This window comes from Archocentrus centrarchus, chromosome 13, assembly GCF_007364275.1.
Source record: "Archocentrus centrarchus isolate MPI-CPG fArcCen1 chromosome 13, fArcCen1, whole genome shotgun sequence".
In the NCBI taxonomy this organism is placed as follows: Eukaryota; Metazoa; Chordata; class Actinopteri; order Cichliformes; family Cichlidae; genus Archocentrus; species Archocentrus centrarchus.
The window spans coordinates 9,086,309-9,102,647 of record NC_044358.1 but is presented as its reverse complement, the minus strand read 5'-3'; the positions used below and the strand labels follow the sequence as shown (position 1 = coordinate 9,102,647).

The following is a 16,339-nucleotide window of genomic DNA, read 5'->3' as shown; positions in this document are numbered from 1 at the left end:
ATTCATAGCTCCTGCTTCAGGTGTCTCTGGTCTCAGCCAATAAAATGGAGCAGGAAGTTGATTCCCTCCCTCGCTCTTGTCCACCTTTCCGTGTTCACATCCTTCAGATTCCTGTTATTTCCTTTGTCTCTCATGGATAGTGGCTCGAGGTTGGCTTATGTCACAGACCTTCCAGCCCTGTGTGGGCTGAGTGGCTTCCCTTCTCCTTGTTAACTTTAGGCCTTCTGTTGGTTATATAGCTAATTTATTTAGCTTCTTCTTGGTTGTTAATAAATGATAGAATTCTTGGCAGCACTTAACTGTTTTTGGTTATGCAGGACGTGATGAGCAGAAAGCATTTTTGGGGGGACAGTTAACAGTGAGCATTCAGGTTTTCTATTAATCCATGCGTGCTGCCCCTGATAAATATGTAAACCGAGTACAATAATGAAACCATCACTGAAAAGCCAGGTATGAACCCTTGAATACAGAGGTGATGAGCAGTAGGACGTCTGAACGCTGAACTCCTACACACTCAGGTTGGGTGGTCAAACAGCGACACCTGCTGGTTTACATTTCTGCTGCACTTTCCCACCTGAAGCCATTTGTGACCTGGGCTACAGCCGAGTGGCTCCCTCTACAAACCTGTAGAGGGAGGTTTCTAAGTTAGCCAGAGGTGTCTGCAGCTGTAATGAGAGCTGCTGCAATTCTCTAAATACTGAGGAAAAGTGCTTTCTTTAGCTTTCTCTCTTTCCTACTCCCACCAGCAAAGGATACACCGGAGCATCCTTTATGAAGGGAAGGAGGCAATGACATCCCACAATTAATGCAGGAGAATACATAGGAAGCAGTTCTTTGGGACTATTTAGCTCCAGCTCATGTATGATGAGAGTCTCAAAATAAAGGTCCTGCAACTACATGTTAGCGACACTTTCTGAGCCTCAGTCAGGAAAACAAAAATGAAGCTCAACACAACAACTACTAACTGACTCACAATAATCTTTGCGTTTATAAAATGGTCATATTCTGATTTTCAAACATGTAAACCTGAACTTGTCGTGCTGGAAGCCGGAGTTTATGTTGTTGCTGGAAAAGAGCAGAAATGTAGGAATGAAGACTTTAAATCACTGTCCCCACACAAGACGTTCACATCACAGTCCGTTAGAGGCTCCTCCTTAAAACACTTCACCTCAACTATTTCAACACGTTTTCCAAAATCCACTCCCTCCAAAAAACAAAACAAAAACAAAGAAAGATTTAAGCCAATGAATAATAATCCTCATAAACAGGTTTAACCAGAATTCCTGCACAGGTTAAAAATCTGTTCTCAAAGCTTTCAGTGAGCGAGAGCGACACAATCTGTGTGTCACAGATCAGAGGCAACACTCTCAGGTTTGTTAGTGTTTAATAGTTTGTCCTTCAGCCGTGCACTCAGATTTTTAAAAACTCACAGTGTAATGACAGCCATGGGATCACGGTGCCCCAGACACCAAATACAGAGAAGCATCACTCTCAGGCCGACAGAGACCTTCGTTAAACCTCCCTCGTCCACAAATCTGCTTGTGCTCAGACTGAGAGCACGACAGTCTGTGTGGATGTCCACGTGCCTGCCATTGTTTTTGTGACTGCATGGACTCATCCACAGACACTTTACTGACAGTCCACCCACAGTGCACGCGTCACAGGCCGCAGACATCAATCAAGTATCACAGGAGCCACTATTTGGCTGTCGTGTCTCCAGCTGTCCATGTCCGAGTCCAAGAAGGTTCAAGATTGGTCCTTTTTCAGCATCTTCTTCCTCCCATATGATGGCGTCTGTCTCGGCCTGTCTCAGCCCTCAACACGGACTTTTACTGAGAACAATAAATCCTCATTCTCTCTGTGCTTTATATTAGCCTAACCACAGCTCTGTCGCCAACCACCAGGTACACATCATTGTAGGTCAATTAGCCATCATCATCCTTCTTCCTGCTGACTTCTAACTCAGCTAAACTGCACAAATCCTCTGTTTCATGGACGCCTGGATGTTCATCTTTATTCTAACCTCAGGGAAAACAGCCACCCTGGTCTTTTTATTTATTTCTTTAACTCAGCAGAGTTTAATAAATTTTGGAAAATGGATAACCTCATCAGATTCATGCAGGAGTCCATGATGTGAAAACAGTCAGAGCTCCAAAACTAAAAAGGTCACTTTCAGGCACTTTAAATAAAGATTAACAGTTTCTTTATTAGTCATCACAAATATGAAAACAGAAAGAAGAAGCACTGTTTGAGCTGAAAACAGCAGCTGACATGCAAAAACAGCAGAAGCTATGAGAGGAGATCACACAGTTACAGACAGAGCTTTGGAAACAGATGACATCCAGGTAAAACATTAATAAATGAACCCATTTTCTATTAGCAAACATAGAGACTAAACCAGGTGATTCAAATTATAATCAGGTACATAAATTAAGGCATTTCCACTTATGGTGTTTTATTAATCAGGCTGATTCAGTTTCTGCCGTAGACAAGAATGAGTTAACAGTAGCAGCTAATTTCCTCACCTGCTAATGGAGGGTCCACAGCAGCGTTCAGCTCATGTGGGAGTGTGGTTGTGGGCTGATGAGCCCCTTTGATCCATCACATTTAACTCTGCATTTTTCTCATGTTATTATCATTCATGTTCTGTGGATGTAGCTGCTGCAGCCACCTGTCACCATTCACCAGTCAAAGAGGCCACACCCCCAATTATTAAACCAATACAATGTAAACAGATGAGTTATTTATAAAATGCCCCCCTGTACATTTATGAAGGATGGATTTAGCTATAGAGACCAAAACATTTTATAAAGACGTTTATTTCTGATGGAAATTTGGACATTTTAACATCTATGGAGACTGACACTGTGCTAGAGCCTCAAGTGGACATTAATGGAACTGCAGCTTTTGGCACTTCATATTTTTAGAGGTTGATGCTTGTATAAAAAAGCCATAAATCTTCAAAGTGTTTTGATGTGTTGGTTTCAAAAAATTTTTTAAATCACTGTGAGCCGTGAAGCTTGTGAATTATGGAAGGAGAAGTGATTTTTGTCCCTGAGTTTGTCCTTAAGGCAGCGTTTCTCCATGGACTTGAAGCAGTTTTACTAGGATACATGCCTAGGGACCAAAGTAGGGAAACAATACTCAGGTATATGAACCCTTTAACAATGAGTGCATTGTCATCAACAGGTTTGAAAAAGTGCGGCCTTTTCCACGCCTCCACCACCCTCCAAATCCACCATCTGTAAAGGCAGAGTGCACATGCTGCAATGGGACTGGGAACACCTGAATTCAATAATTAAAATGCCAGTATGTTAGTCCAATTCAGATTGAGGTGCCTTCAGGTGACTGTTGCAATTTGGCGCTATACAAATAAAAATGTATTCAAACTGAAAGATTGTCCTGAAATGTACGGATCTCCTACTCTCCAGAGGATGAACCCATGTGATCTGAACACCTCTTGACCTTTCCCCTCTGGCACCACCCTCAGGACAAACTCATCAGAATGTTTATTCTGACCTTCCAACTGCTTGTATTTTCCTGATGTGACCTGAATGCAGCATCACTATAATTTGTATAAAAAGTCTGTAACAAAGGGTGGAGTTAGTGCCATTTTCACCACATGCTTCTTCTACGATGTAAGTATTTCCTCAGAAGTCCTCAAACTGGTCACCTGCAGCTGTTGGTTGTGTTTCCCCGTGCTGTTGTCCTGACCGGTGTTGAGGGTGGGGTCAGAGTCTAGCTCAGGTATGGGGGTGGGGTTAGGAGAGCAGTGAGCATCATGGGTGGAGTCAGGAATTGGGCTGGGGTCTGTTTCTGGGACCGGGTCTGAACGAACCTCTGGCCTGTCACATGACTTCTGCTGTGTCTGTGGCTCTACTGTAAGCTCCACCCCGGTGTCCCCTACATGGCCCATAAACCCAGTGCACCCTGAGAAGCTCCTGCTGTGCTGTGGCCCCTCCTCCCTCTTTATGACCCCTCTCTTCACATACCGGGTCCGTCTGTCTCTACCACTCAGATTGGTCGGCCTGTTTCTGTGGCCCTGATTGGCTCTGTCGTGCTGGCTCTGGTTCTGGATCCGCTGAGCCCTCTGCAGGGCCATGGCAGCTAGGTCTGAGTGAGATGATGTGCTGTCGATCAGCCTCCTGCCTAGAGCGAGTGGGCGGACAGGCAGCGCCAGCCTCAGCCTCAGCCAGAAGCGAGAGCGTTGCGGTTCAGATCTGCTTCCTCGCCACGTGACGGTGGTGATGGTGGCCTGACGGAGCTGAGGGACCTCCACACAGGGCAGTTTGCTGACTGAGCGGTAAATCACAGCAACAATGGAGGCTCGAAGGCTATTCTCGAGGTACAGACCCAGGCGACACTCCAGGAGGCTGAAGCTCTTTTCTGCCAAGAAGTTTGGACTGAGGACAAAGAGGAGGCGGCGGCTCCGCTGCATCGACTGCAGGATGGCCTCCGATAGGTCTAACAGAGGACACACAGGAAAACTCATGAAGTCGAATACCAATAGCTTCAGGCTGCATCCACACATACACGGGTACTTTTAGTTCTGCCAAGGAATTTGGCAGAACTAAAATCCAGATCCAGACCTAGAAATGTTTGGAAGGATTCTTCACCACTTTGGTGGTCAGATCAGGCATAACATTACGACCACTGACAGGTGAAGCGAATTGTTGCTGTGTTCGAAACAGGAAAAATACACATAACGATTTAAGCAAGTTTGACAAGGGCCAAATTATGATAGCTGGACGACTGAGTCAGAGCATCTGTTCCTGGTCTGCAGTGGTCAGTATCTATCAAAACTGGCGCAAAGAAGAAACAGTGGTGAACCAGCAACAGGGTCCCAGGGAGTCAAAGCTCACTGATGCACATGGGGAGTGAACAGATGAGCTACTGTAACTCAAACTACTGAAAATGTTAATGCTGGTTCTGATAGAAAGGTGTCACAATACAGAGTACAGAGTTTGTTCTGTATGGGGCTGCATTCATCCAGACTAAGCAGGTTGTCCATGTTGACCCCCCAGAGGTGGGAAAAGTACAGACATTCTGTACTTCAGTAGAAGTACAGATGCTTGTGTCAAAAAATACTCCTAACTAACTAAAATGTGAAGTACTGATTCACCTTGTTTACTCAAGTAAAAGTGAAAAGTACAGGCTCCGAAATGTACCCAGAATAAGAAAGTAAAAAGTAGCTCTTTGAAGGATGTTTCTATCAGCTATTTTTGTGCAAAGCTAACTGAACCTCACACTATATGAAAAAGAATAAACCAATATTAGTACACGGGAAAGCAGACTTTATTTCAATCTAAATTCTAATAAATGCACTCAGCTTGAACACTAAAGAAGAACATGAGCAGAGAAAAAAATGCTCTTTTTTCTGTTGCCTACATTATAGAGGGTGACTCTGCCTCATCACCTAAACAGAAAAATGAGAACAGTCAGGGGTTACTGTGGGATTCGGCAGGTGGACAGAGATCAGTTGTAGTGGCTCAGTGGGCTTAAGTTGATTTTTCATTTTGTGCAGGCTGTGAGGTCTAATGTTGGATTTACACAACTGAATCCTGAATCCTAAAAGCTTCCTGAAAAGTCTTCAGCTGATCCAAAATGCTGCAGCTAGAGTACTGACAGGGACTAGAAAGAGAGAGCAGATTTCTCCCATATTGGCTTCTCTTCATTGGCTCCCTGTTAAATCTAGAATAGAATTTAAAATCCTTCACCTCACCTACAAGGTCTTGAATAATCAGGCCCCATCTTATCTCAAAGACCTCATAGTACCATATCACCCCAACAGAGCACTTCACTCTCAGACTGCTGGCTTACTTGTGGTTCCTCGGATACTTAAGAGTAGAATGGGAGGCAGAGCCTTCAGCTTTCAGGCCCCTCTTCTGTGGAACCAGCTCCCAGCTTGGATTCAGGAGACAGACACCCTCTCTATTTTTAAGATTAGGCTTAAAAATTTCCTTTATGATCAACTTATAGTTAGGGCTGGATCAGGTGACCCTGAACCCTCCCTTAGTTATGCTGCTATAGGCCTAGGCTGCTGGGGGGTTCACACAATAGACTGTTTCTTTTCATTCACCTCATTTACTTTGTTTATACTCCACTCTGCATTTAATCATTAATTGATATTAATCTCTGGCTCTCTTCCACAGCATGTCTTTTCTCTCCCCTCGGCCCAACCAGTCACAGCAGATGACCCCCCCCTCCCTGAGCCTGGTTCTGCTGGAGGTTTCTTCCTGTTAAAGGGAGTTTTTCCTTCCCACTGTCGCCAAGTGCTGCTCATAGGGGGTCGTTTTGACTGTTGGGTTTTCTCTGTATTATTGTAGGGTCTTTACCTGCAATACAAAGCGCCTTGAGGCGACTGTTTGTTGTGATTTGGCGCTATATAAATAAAATTGAATTGAATTCAACAAGATGTAAGCGGATGTTTGATGAAGCTGTTGCGTCTGATTTCCATCCCCTGAACTGACAGCATAAAGGTGGAATTCAGTGAATGAATCTAAGCATCATCAGCTTAAATTTAAGCTAATCGCTCCTACACTTGATGTAACCTGTAATTCTGACCATGACCGCCATAGTCACTGCGCATCACTCCAGCAAAGGCTTTACTGCAAAATCACCACAGTACAGCAAACTAACCTGTTCATCCTGCACTAAACTACAACCTTTGAATAACACAAAGTTAGATTGTTTTGCAGCACATTTCACAATATGAAAACACATCACTTCACATCATCACATCACATCAGTAGCTGTGCCTTTAACTCACAGACACATTGTGTGACAAACTGCACACAAACAATTTGTATGTTTGGTGATATTTATTCATCTGTTAGAAATGTTGCATTTGAAATTACCTGCCACAACACGTTACTCCCGCTGTGGTAGCTCTGTAGTGCTAGCTAGATGCTGAAATACCACGACCACAACTTATGAACAGCTGATGTCTGGCCCACTTTAACCCCCGAGCACAGCACTATAAATGATGCATAAATTATATGGTGTTGCTCTTTCATCTCTTTGTATGTAATAGCCCTGGTGATAGCTACACCAATAGGATTGTCTTTTATGAGTTATTGTTCCTCCATTTAGGCTCCATTTAGATCAGTTTGATGTTTGAAGGTGCACAGTGATGTGAAATAATAACTTCCCTCAAATGCATTAGACCTAAAGTAACGAGTCTGTTTTGAAAATATAAGAAGCAAAAAGTAGAGATATTTGTGTAAAAATGTGGGGAGAAAAAGTAAAAAAGTCATCAGAAAAATAAATACTCAAAGTACAAATACCTGAAAATTCTACTTAAGTACAGTATTTGCAATTCGTTACTTCGCACCTCTGCTGACCCGTCCACCACCGAAAGCACCAACAGTGGGCACGTGAACATCAGAATTGGACCACGGAGCAATGGAAGAACGTGGCCTGGTCTGTTTTCTTTTACATCACATGGAGGGCCGGGTGTGTGTGCATCGCTTACCTGGTGAACACCTGGCACCAGGATAAACTATGGGAAAAAGGCAAGCCAGGGAGGCAGTGTGATGCTTTGGACAACTGCTGGGAACCCTTGGGTCCTGCCATCAATGTGGATGTTACTTTGACACGTAACACCTACATAAGCATTGTTGCAGACCATGGCCTCTTTCAGCAGGATAATGCACCCTGCCACAAAGCAAAACTGGTTCAGGAATGGTTTTAGGAGCACAAACGAGTTTGAGGTGTCGACTTGGCCTCTAAATTCCCCAGCTCTCAATTCAATCGAGCATCTGTGGGATGCTGTGGAGGCCCCGCCTTGCAACTTACAGGACTTAAAGGATCTGTTGCTAACATCTTAGTACCTTCAGGGGTCTAGTGGAATCCATGCCTCAATGGATCAGGGCTGTTTTGTCCGCAAAAGGGGGACCAACACAATATTGAGCAGGTGGTCATAATGTTTCAATCATTTCATTCAGTCATGGTGTGAAGGGAATGTACAGCAATGTTTGGGGGGGCGCTCACAACAGATAGGAACCTGTGGTATTTGTACGGTGCTCCTCTGTGCCCACTACCATCAATGGAGGTCCCCATTTGAGTGCATTGTTTGTAGTGCAGGAAGTGCCCCCAGGAACATCAGCAATGACTATATAACAGAGAGGCTAGACTCAGACAATGCACACCGGGAGACAAAGTGCTTATATTACTTCCTCCATCCAGCTCAAAGCTACTCACCAATTGGCAAGGGCCCTTTGCAGTCACATGACAAGTGTGGAATATCAATTATGAAGTAGTACGGTCAGACAGGGGTTGAGCCACACAGATATACCACATCAACCTCCTGAAAACATGGAGAGAGGCAGAATCTGTTTCTCTGGTGAGCCTGGTGAAAGAGATGAGTTGGGGCCTGAGGTGCCAAACTGAATCACACTTCATTGTGACGACCATCTCACACCAGCCCAGAGAGTGGATGTTGTTGCACTGCAACAGCGTTTTGTAGATGTGTTCTCCCCCTTGCCCGGTTGCACCACTCTGGATTTAACCAAGGACTACTAGCAGATTCCCTTGTCTCCAGAGTCTAAGGAAAAGGTGTTGTTCTCCACTCCGTACAGTTTGTACCAATCCGTCATTCTTCCTATTGGCTTGTTCGGCACTGTCTCATGGACAGGGTGCTGCATATGCCACCACCTACCTGGCTGATGTCATCATCCACAGTGACATCTGGATGGAGCATATGCAGTGGGTGGCCACAGTGCTGGAGTCCCTGAGAAAGGCGGGGCTCACGGCAAACCTGAGGAAGCGTGCAGTTGGATGGAGGTAGACACAGTATCTGGGGTACCACATGGGAGGTGAGCAGGGGCATCCTCAGGTAGAGAAGACGGCAGCCAACGCATCCTGCCCACATCCCAAGACCAATAATAAGGTGAGGTGGTTTTGGGGGCTGGCTGGTTACTGCCGCAGGTTTGTTCCAAACTTTGCACAGCTGACCAGCCCCTCAACCGACCTAACCCAAAAGGGTGCCCCAGATCTGGTCCAGTGGACGGAGCAGAGCCAGGCAGCGTTTGCCCAAGTGAAACAGGCTCTCTGTGGGGAACCCCTGCTCCACAATCCTAACTTTTCAGTTAGGATTGTGCCTTTCAGGCATCACTGGTCAAATTCAATTGTTATTTAAAATGAACATACTGGTAACTGATGATACATCAATCTCTTTCTTTCCTTCTTTTTTAAAAAGCTTGTGTTGTCTTGCATGTTTTGCAATTAGAAGATTGAGATTGATTCACCAATCCCGAGTAAGAAGCTCAATTAAAACCAAGCAAGCTGAGCATTTGCAAGTACAGATTTCTAAACTGTTAATCAGTACCTTTATTATAAGATTCTTTCAAAAATTACATTTAGTGTGTGTGTGAGAGAGATTCTGAAAATGGAAGACATCAAATAAAATGCACTGAAATGAATAATGATGGTGAGATGCCATTAAATGAAAAGCTTTTTATGACAAAAACAACAAAAAAAAACCCCAAATATGTAACATTAAATTCTGTAAAAGTACACAATTCAGAGCGTGACAAAGTGCAGGATGCATTCTCCCATTACAATACTGATTTTCCAGGGTTAAAGATAAACAACACAGCACATTTTAGCAAGAAAAATATACCATGACACAGTTGATTTATTGTTGATATATGAAATATGTTAAAAGTGCAAAATAAAGAAAGTGCACAGTAATTAAACCATATCAAATTACTTTTACTCAATACATTCTCTCTGATATATAAAATCTGCAGTGCATGAATCCATACTTGGCTTTCTTCTATAATGTATTTAGCACTACAGGTGAGTGATATGGCAACTCCTCCGCTATGCAGATGACACCCAGCTTTATCTCTCCATCAGCTTCAGTGGACGCCCCAAGATGTCTGTGCCAAAACACCCAAACTTCACAAATATCTGAGCTGAGACCTGATAAGTGCTTCTTTCTCCTCAAATTGCACTTGTGCAAACATGTCGGTGATGATACACTTTGTGTTACAGGGTTTGTTTACGTTAGATGTCACCTGCCATACAGGTGCCCAGAAATGTATGTGGTCACTAGGTGAAATTGGTCGCAAAGATGTACACAGTGCTGCACCAAAAGCCTCTTTGTGATTGCTTTGGTTACAAACAGATCACATATAGCTTGCTCGGAAGACACCAATTTGTCTGCAAACAATTGCCAACTATTGTCCAAGTGGTAATGAAACCACTTGGCAAGCAGATGGTGCCTTTGCGTTTTCAGACAAGTCAGTATCTCAGATGCAGATGCAGTACAGGTTACTGCAGCAGTCTGCTAGTGACCAAAGCACTCATGAGGTTTTTGTTGCAGCATCCTCTTTGTGACCAATTTCACCAAGTGACAACCATCAACCTCCAGGTATGATTCACCAACCTATTGTAGGAGGTTGCCAACTGGTCTCTAGGCCTGTGTGACTGAGACCTTAATGCAGACAGCTGTGGGTAGATTCAGTGAGGAAGTATAGACCAAGACTGTATTGCGTGTATTAAACTGCAGTTCTTCAGCTATTAGATATTGCTATGAAAAACATTCGACTGTTGAAGTGAAAAAAACAAAACAAAAAGAAACAAACCCTAATTTCTCTCCAGAAATGATATTTAATACAGCTTTCCTCCAATTAGTTCTATAAATGTATTTTTTTAACACTGTATTCTGGAGCAACTTTTGTCTAAAAGTTACTGATACTTTAAGCTACAGAGGACAAACAGCTTTAGGGATGGAAATGCTACCAGTCTGTCTTGGCATCTACTGCATGGACTTGGTTGAACTTTGTATAGATGCTCATGGTCCCAAGTATGAATCTTACCAGCTTTGAGTTGTCATGACATTTCTCCTCTAGTGTCACCAACAGGCCCAAATGTCCTGTCTTCAGACACTGGCTATGATATCCAGAAAAAAATAACTGAACCCCTTTGAACCTAATATTAAACGTGTTACAGATTTAAGATGTCAGAAGTAGATTTGAATCCACTTCTACACTCTCTTAGTGTGTTAATTATGTATTGATTTGATCTACATCTTTTTAAGACTATTTTGTGCATATTTGTAAAAAAAAATGTTGAAGTTGAACCAAACCTCTTGTATAAAGCATCAGCTTAGAAAGCACAAACAACTTAAAAGTTCTAAACTTTGGACAAACAAGGAACATAAAAATACACAAAATACATAGTGATAATGAGTTGGCACTGCAGGTGATGAAATGGCAACCGATACTAAAGTTAATGGAAAGTGAGCAGCACCATGATTTTTTTTTAGCACTACAACTGTTGTTGTAATTTATACTCCCACCTCTAGAGGATGCTATCAGCATTTTAACTAGCGAATGTTTAAACAACACGTTTAAAAAAGCTAGCCAATATTAGTCTAAACTGTTAAATATGGCCCATGTTTAGCCATGCCAGCAGCTTTGCTGTAAGGACAGTAAATGTCTCAACATCTACTTTTGGAAAGTGGTTCCAATAATCATGGTTTCCAGACAGTGCCAAATGTCAGTGAACCCCTGACCTTTCCTAAAGCACCATTATGAGAGTCACATTTTCATTTTTGATTGAAATCTCTCAACAACTGTCAGATCATTACTGTGAAATATGATTCATACATACACAATCTTCCATCTGGCAGCACAACGACCAAACTGAGCTACTTCATTTATTTGCTATATAAATAAAGTAACTGGAATATTGTTGGTACATCCCACTGCTGGCATGCACAGGGTGGCCTTTGTCAGGTACAAAATCACAATCAAGATTACTTTGTTATATTTAAGCACCAAAAAGCTGCTTGGTTAGATTAAGGTACCAAGAACTACTCAGCTATGATTAGGTGCGAAAGAAAGTGGTTATGTTTAGTAAAAGATTGCACTTTGCATTAAAATGTAACCCTGCACATTTATAAATGACAGTTAGCCAGCGATTAAATGAAAAGTCAAAGGGTCCTTTACAGGCACAAGCCCCACACGTCACTGCACAGAAGCTAGTGCTTTTGGCAAAACGTCAGTATTTGACGCCCTGGAAAGGAGATCAGGCTGGAAAACTGGACACCTGTTCACCATCTAATAAACCCAGACCCTGAAATGTGCCATTTTACATGAAAAATCAGCACTAGTGAAATGTTGATGGGGAAATGTTTCCTGGTGTAAATACGTTCACTCTGATAGAGCTGCTAGCATGGCTGCAGCCTTTTCGCTGCACCGGTAATGAAAAATTAGACTTTGTTTTGTATAATTACTAAATCTGACTTGGTTCTGTTCAAAAATCATCATTACATAAATGTTTAAAAAGCTACTGACTCATTAAGAGAAAACATGAGCTCCCTTCAGCTATAATTTTAAAGGCACCTGTTAATAAAGCACATGTAACTGTTCTGAAAGAAATGCTGCTACGCTGCAGAGTTCAGGACCTGCTGTGGGTCTTTGACGGTGTTGCTGATGAGGCCTGTTTGGGAGTTTGTACTGTTCTGACTGTAAAGCCTCATCAGACCCACCTCCTTACTGCTCTCCTCCTCATCCTCCCCTCTGCTGCTAACCCTCCTTACAGGTAACTCCACCCTCAGCCTCTTCCAGAAACGGGACGACAGCTCTCTGGACTTGTCCCCCTGCCATCGGACCAGTGCCAGAGCCACCCGAGCCCTCCTCAGCTCCCTGACCCAGCCCTGCCTCCGGACTGGCTTGTACTGGACCAGGATCACCCGCAGGTGCCCTCCTAGCGCCATGTTGTCAATGCCAGCCTTCAGCTCCAGCAGAGCCTGGGAGCCCTGGGAGGCGTAGCCGGGGCTGACGACCACCAGGAGGCGCCGGCTGCGAGCCACGAAACTCAGAGTCTCATCTGTGATTGCTGCAGGGAGAGAGGGTTAATGAAGGATGGATGAAAGGATGGATGATGTGTGTTTTGGTTCACCTGTCCAGTACGAGAGCATGTGTGTGTGTGTGTGTGTGTGTGTGTGTGTACACTGCAGTATATGTAAGTACTCACTCCCTCCAGGCAGGCTGTCCCGGTCAAAGATGCACACCGAGTACCCGAGCTCGTTCTCCAGAACTCTGCGCAATGTCGACAGAACAAACTGCTCTTCCTCGCTGTTCCTCGCATACGAAATATACACATCGTACTCCTTATCATCTGAACACACACACACACACACATGCGTGATGTATTACAAAGGGAAACATTTCAACTTAAATCATCAGGAAGTCATGACACCCACACGTGTGGCTTCGTAGAGATTAAAGTCAGAGGAAACTTATCTGATTTAGTATCTTATGTTCACAAACTATCAATTTCTACAAAATCGGCACTTTCAAACTGCACATCAAGGATGAACACATGTTTCAAAAATTGCTGCACCTTTAAATGAGGCATGATTCAAAAAGGTGTGATTCACAATACTGTAAATATGTTTGAGGAGATTAATAATAATAACACTTTTAAATAACAGTAACAATAATAGATATATTAATATTTTGGGTTCTATATTGTTGGCAGTTTTGGTCCTCTGTAGTACAGAGTACTACAGATGTACTGTCCCTGTCGTGGTTCTGGGCTGGTGTGTTTAGTTCCTTTTTGTGTAGTTTTGCTTTGTTTTGTTTTACTTTTCGGGTTGTGTTTCTTAGTTCTTCTTACAGTTTAGTTTCTCAGTTTGTTGTTTGGGTGTTCTGTCATTGAGTTATTTGTATGTTATTCAGGTTTCCCTTCATTTGTGTTCCTGTGTCTGTTTTGTTCCTGTGTCTTGGCCCTTGGCTCTAGAGTTTAGTTGTCCCTGTGTTTTCCTTTAGTATCCCTCGCTTGTCTTGTGTCTGTCTTCCCCGTGTTGTCAGCCTGCTTCAAAGTAGGTGTTTAGTCATATGTTTAGATTCCCTCTGTGTCAGGTTTCCATGTGTTAAGTCTGCGTGTGTGTTAGTGTTGGTCACTTCCTGTGTTCCTTGTGCTTTGTGTTCAGTTTTCCTCGTCCGTGTAGCCATCCATGTTGGCTTGCCAGCTGTGTGTTGTATTTCGAGTTTCCTCGTGTAGCTGGCCCCCAACCAGCCTAGTTGAGTTAAGTGCTTACAATAAAGTGAAGTACAAGTACCGCTCTTGCCTTCGTGTCCTGCATTGAGGTCCTCTCTGCCTTGCCTGCGGCAGCAGCCGTGACGCTACTACTTGTAATTTCCCACTATATGACATTAAAAAAATGCCCTGCACACACTAACAGATCTCCTGATCTTGTACACACAACTCTTGACGCTACTTTTGCAGTAAGATGAAATCTTACTACCACATGACGTCAAATTTCTCGCTCTGTTTGACAAAGATAAAGTGAGGGGATTTTCCTGTGTAATGCTGACTGTGGCATTTAAGATATCTGAGTGTCCTTAAATGCAAACATTTTGATTTTGGGTGATTTTAGAGTCAGAATTCTTTAAAACCTGCAACACAATTCAGAAACTTTCTCCTTTAATAAACTAAATGCTCTGAGTGCAGCCAGGCAGCACAACTCATAACCAGAAGAAATAAAACGTGAAGTGATGGAGGTGACACTGCAGATATTTCATTTACCTGGCAAAAACAAGCCTGCAGCTTTATTACCTAATGTTTTACACCCCGTATATGCAGCTTCATAATCATACAAAAAGCTGCTGAAAACTTGTAAAACTGCTGCATCTGAGTGTTTATCTGACTGCAGATCATAAAACAAAGATGGGCTGAGCAGGCGGAGAGTGAGCTGTTGGGGGCGGAGGTCTCACCTGTGTGCCGCTCGTCGGTGCCGAACCAGGAGCGATAGAGCAGCAGGAGCTCCAACCAGAAGACGTGATAGACCACAAAGAGGAGCAGCATGAGGAGCAGAGTCACACCGAGACCGCAGCCCAGCTCCACGGACGGCAGCGTCACTACGACACAAACACACTCAAAGCTTTAAAGACGGCTTTGAAAGATACTTCTGTTGGGACACTTTCATCACTTTCTAGTTCAGTACATAAAGTTGACTCTTCGTTGTTTTAAATAAAAATAAGTTTTATGAAGTCTGCAGCTCTTTGTGCCTCTGACAGCTGCAGTAACAACGGTACCATCTACAGCTGGACAAAGATTGTTTGGTGGTCTCCCGGGGAGCCAATCAGAGTGAGTCCACAGAAACTGGCTGCAGTTCAGCCTGTGAGGTTGTCCTCAATGAACAACTGATGATTAGACGTTAAAGCCCAGCAGAAGCTTCGATGTGAAGCAGCTGCTGTGGTGGCTGAAGGTTCCTCACCTTCCTCCTCCAGCTGAGCTCTGCGGGTATCGAAGCCTTTCTCGTTCCTCACGGAGCAGTTAAACTCTCGCTTCAGGTCTTTAGACTGGAAGTTCTGGATCACAAGGACGCTCTCTAGAGTCCAGTCCCTGAAGTGCTCTGTCACCGTCCTTAAAGCACAGGAATAAACGACATTTCAAAATAAAAACACTTTCTCTGCAGAAACTGAAGGAAGCAGCTGAGGATTACTTCATGTTTAAAGTTACTCTCCTTTGCTTTTGTCTCATATTTCAGTTTTTATCCTATATTTTATCCTGCTGTGTGATGCTGCTGCTGCTGGATTTGCATCCTCATTAATTCTCCTTCCAATGTTTCAGATTTCTTAAACTTAAAAAAAAAAAAAATCGCCTACCTTAACATTAGCTGTGAGGCTAATTTCATTAACTTTACACTCTCACCTTGTCCAGTATAAAGGTGAACTATACATGCTTTGCGCTGTTTTTTATTGAGTTTCATTGCATTATATTGAGCTTTTTACTGAAAGACCTGGAGATGATTCCTACTACTGAAAATCTCAATATAAGGCAGCAAGAGATGCTTATGAGAGCCGGAACAGGTCTGAAAAAAATGTTTGGACATGAAACCAAGATGAAGTTATAGAAGAATGACGGGAAGAGAAAAGTTTGGAGAAGGAGAGAAAGAGCTGATGATCTGAAGCACACCACATCATCTGTCTAACATGGTGGAGACAGCATTATGATTATGGGATATTCTTCAGCGGTCGAGTCAGTCACCTGATCTCACAGAACAGCTTTTCACTTAGTAAATACAAAACTGAAGGCAGAGTGACCCACAGACAAGCAGCAGCTGAAGGTGGCTGCAGTAAAGGCCTGCAGAGCATCTCGAAGGAGGAAACAACATTTGGTGATGTCCATGGGTTCGAGACTTTGGGCAGTCATTGATGGCAAAGGATTTTCATCCAGTTTTTTAAAAGCAATCCTCATAATTAAATAATGAAGTAATTTAAAGCCTCTAAAAATGGTGGATGTGTATAAAAATTACCGCAATTCATCAAAAATTAGTGCAAAATTGTGTCTTTTTTTTTAAAACTGAAGTCACCAC

At 43.2% G+C, this 16,339-nt stretch overlaps 1 protein-coding gene across 1 annotated transcript in view; it reads right to left on the bottom strand.

Annotated features, from left to right (window-relative positions):
* Positions 1 to 9,368: 9,368 nt before the first annotated feature.
* Positions 9,369 to 16,339, bottom strand: part of il1rap (interleukin 1 receptor accessory protein) — a 32,315-nt gene continuing 25,344 nt past the window's right edge. Inside the window, exons 9-12 of the mRNA XM_030744700.1 lie at positions 15,239 to 15,387; positions 14,736 to 14,879; positions 12,991 to 13,134; positions 9,369 to 12,852 (exon numbers count right to left, since the gene is read on the bottom strand). Coding sequence (XP_030600560.1) covers positions 12,398 to 12,852; positions 12,991 to 13,134; positions 14,736 to 14,879; positions 15,239 to 15,387 — 892 coding nt within the window. The 3' untranslated portion in view covers positions 9,369 to 12,397. The remainder of the gene's footprint in view (positions 12,853 to 12,990; positions 13,135 to 14,735; positions 14,880 to 15,238; positions 15,388 to 16,339) is intronic.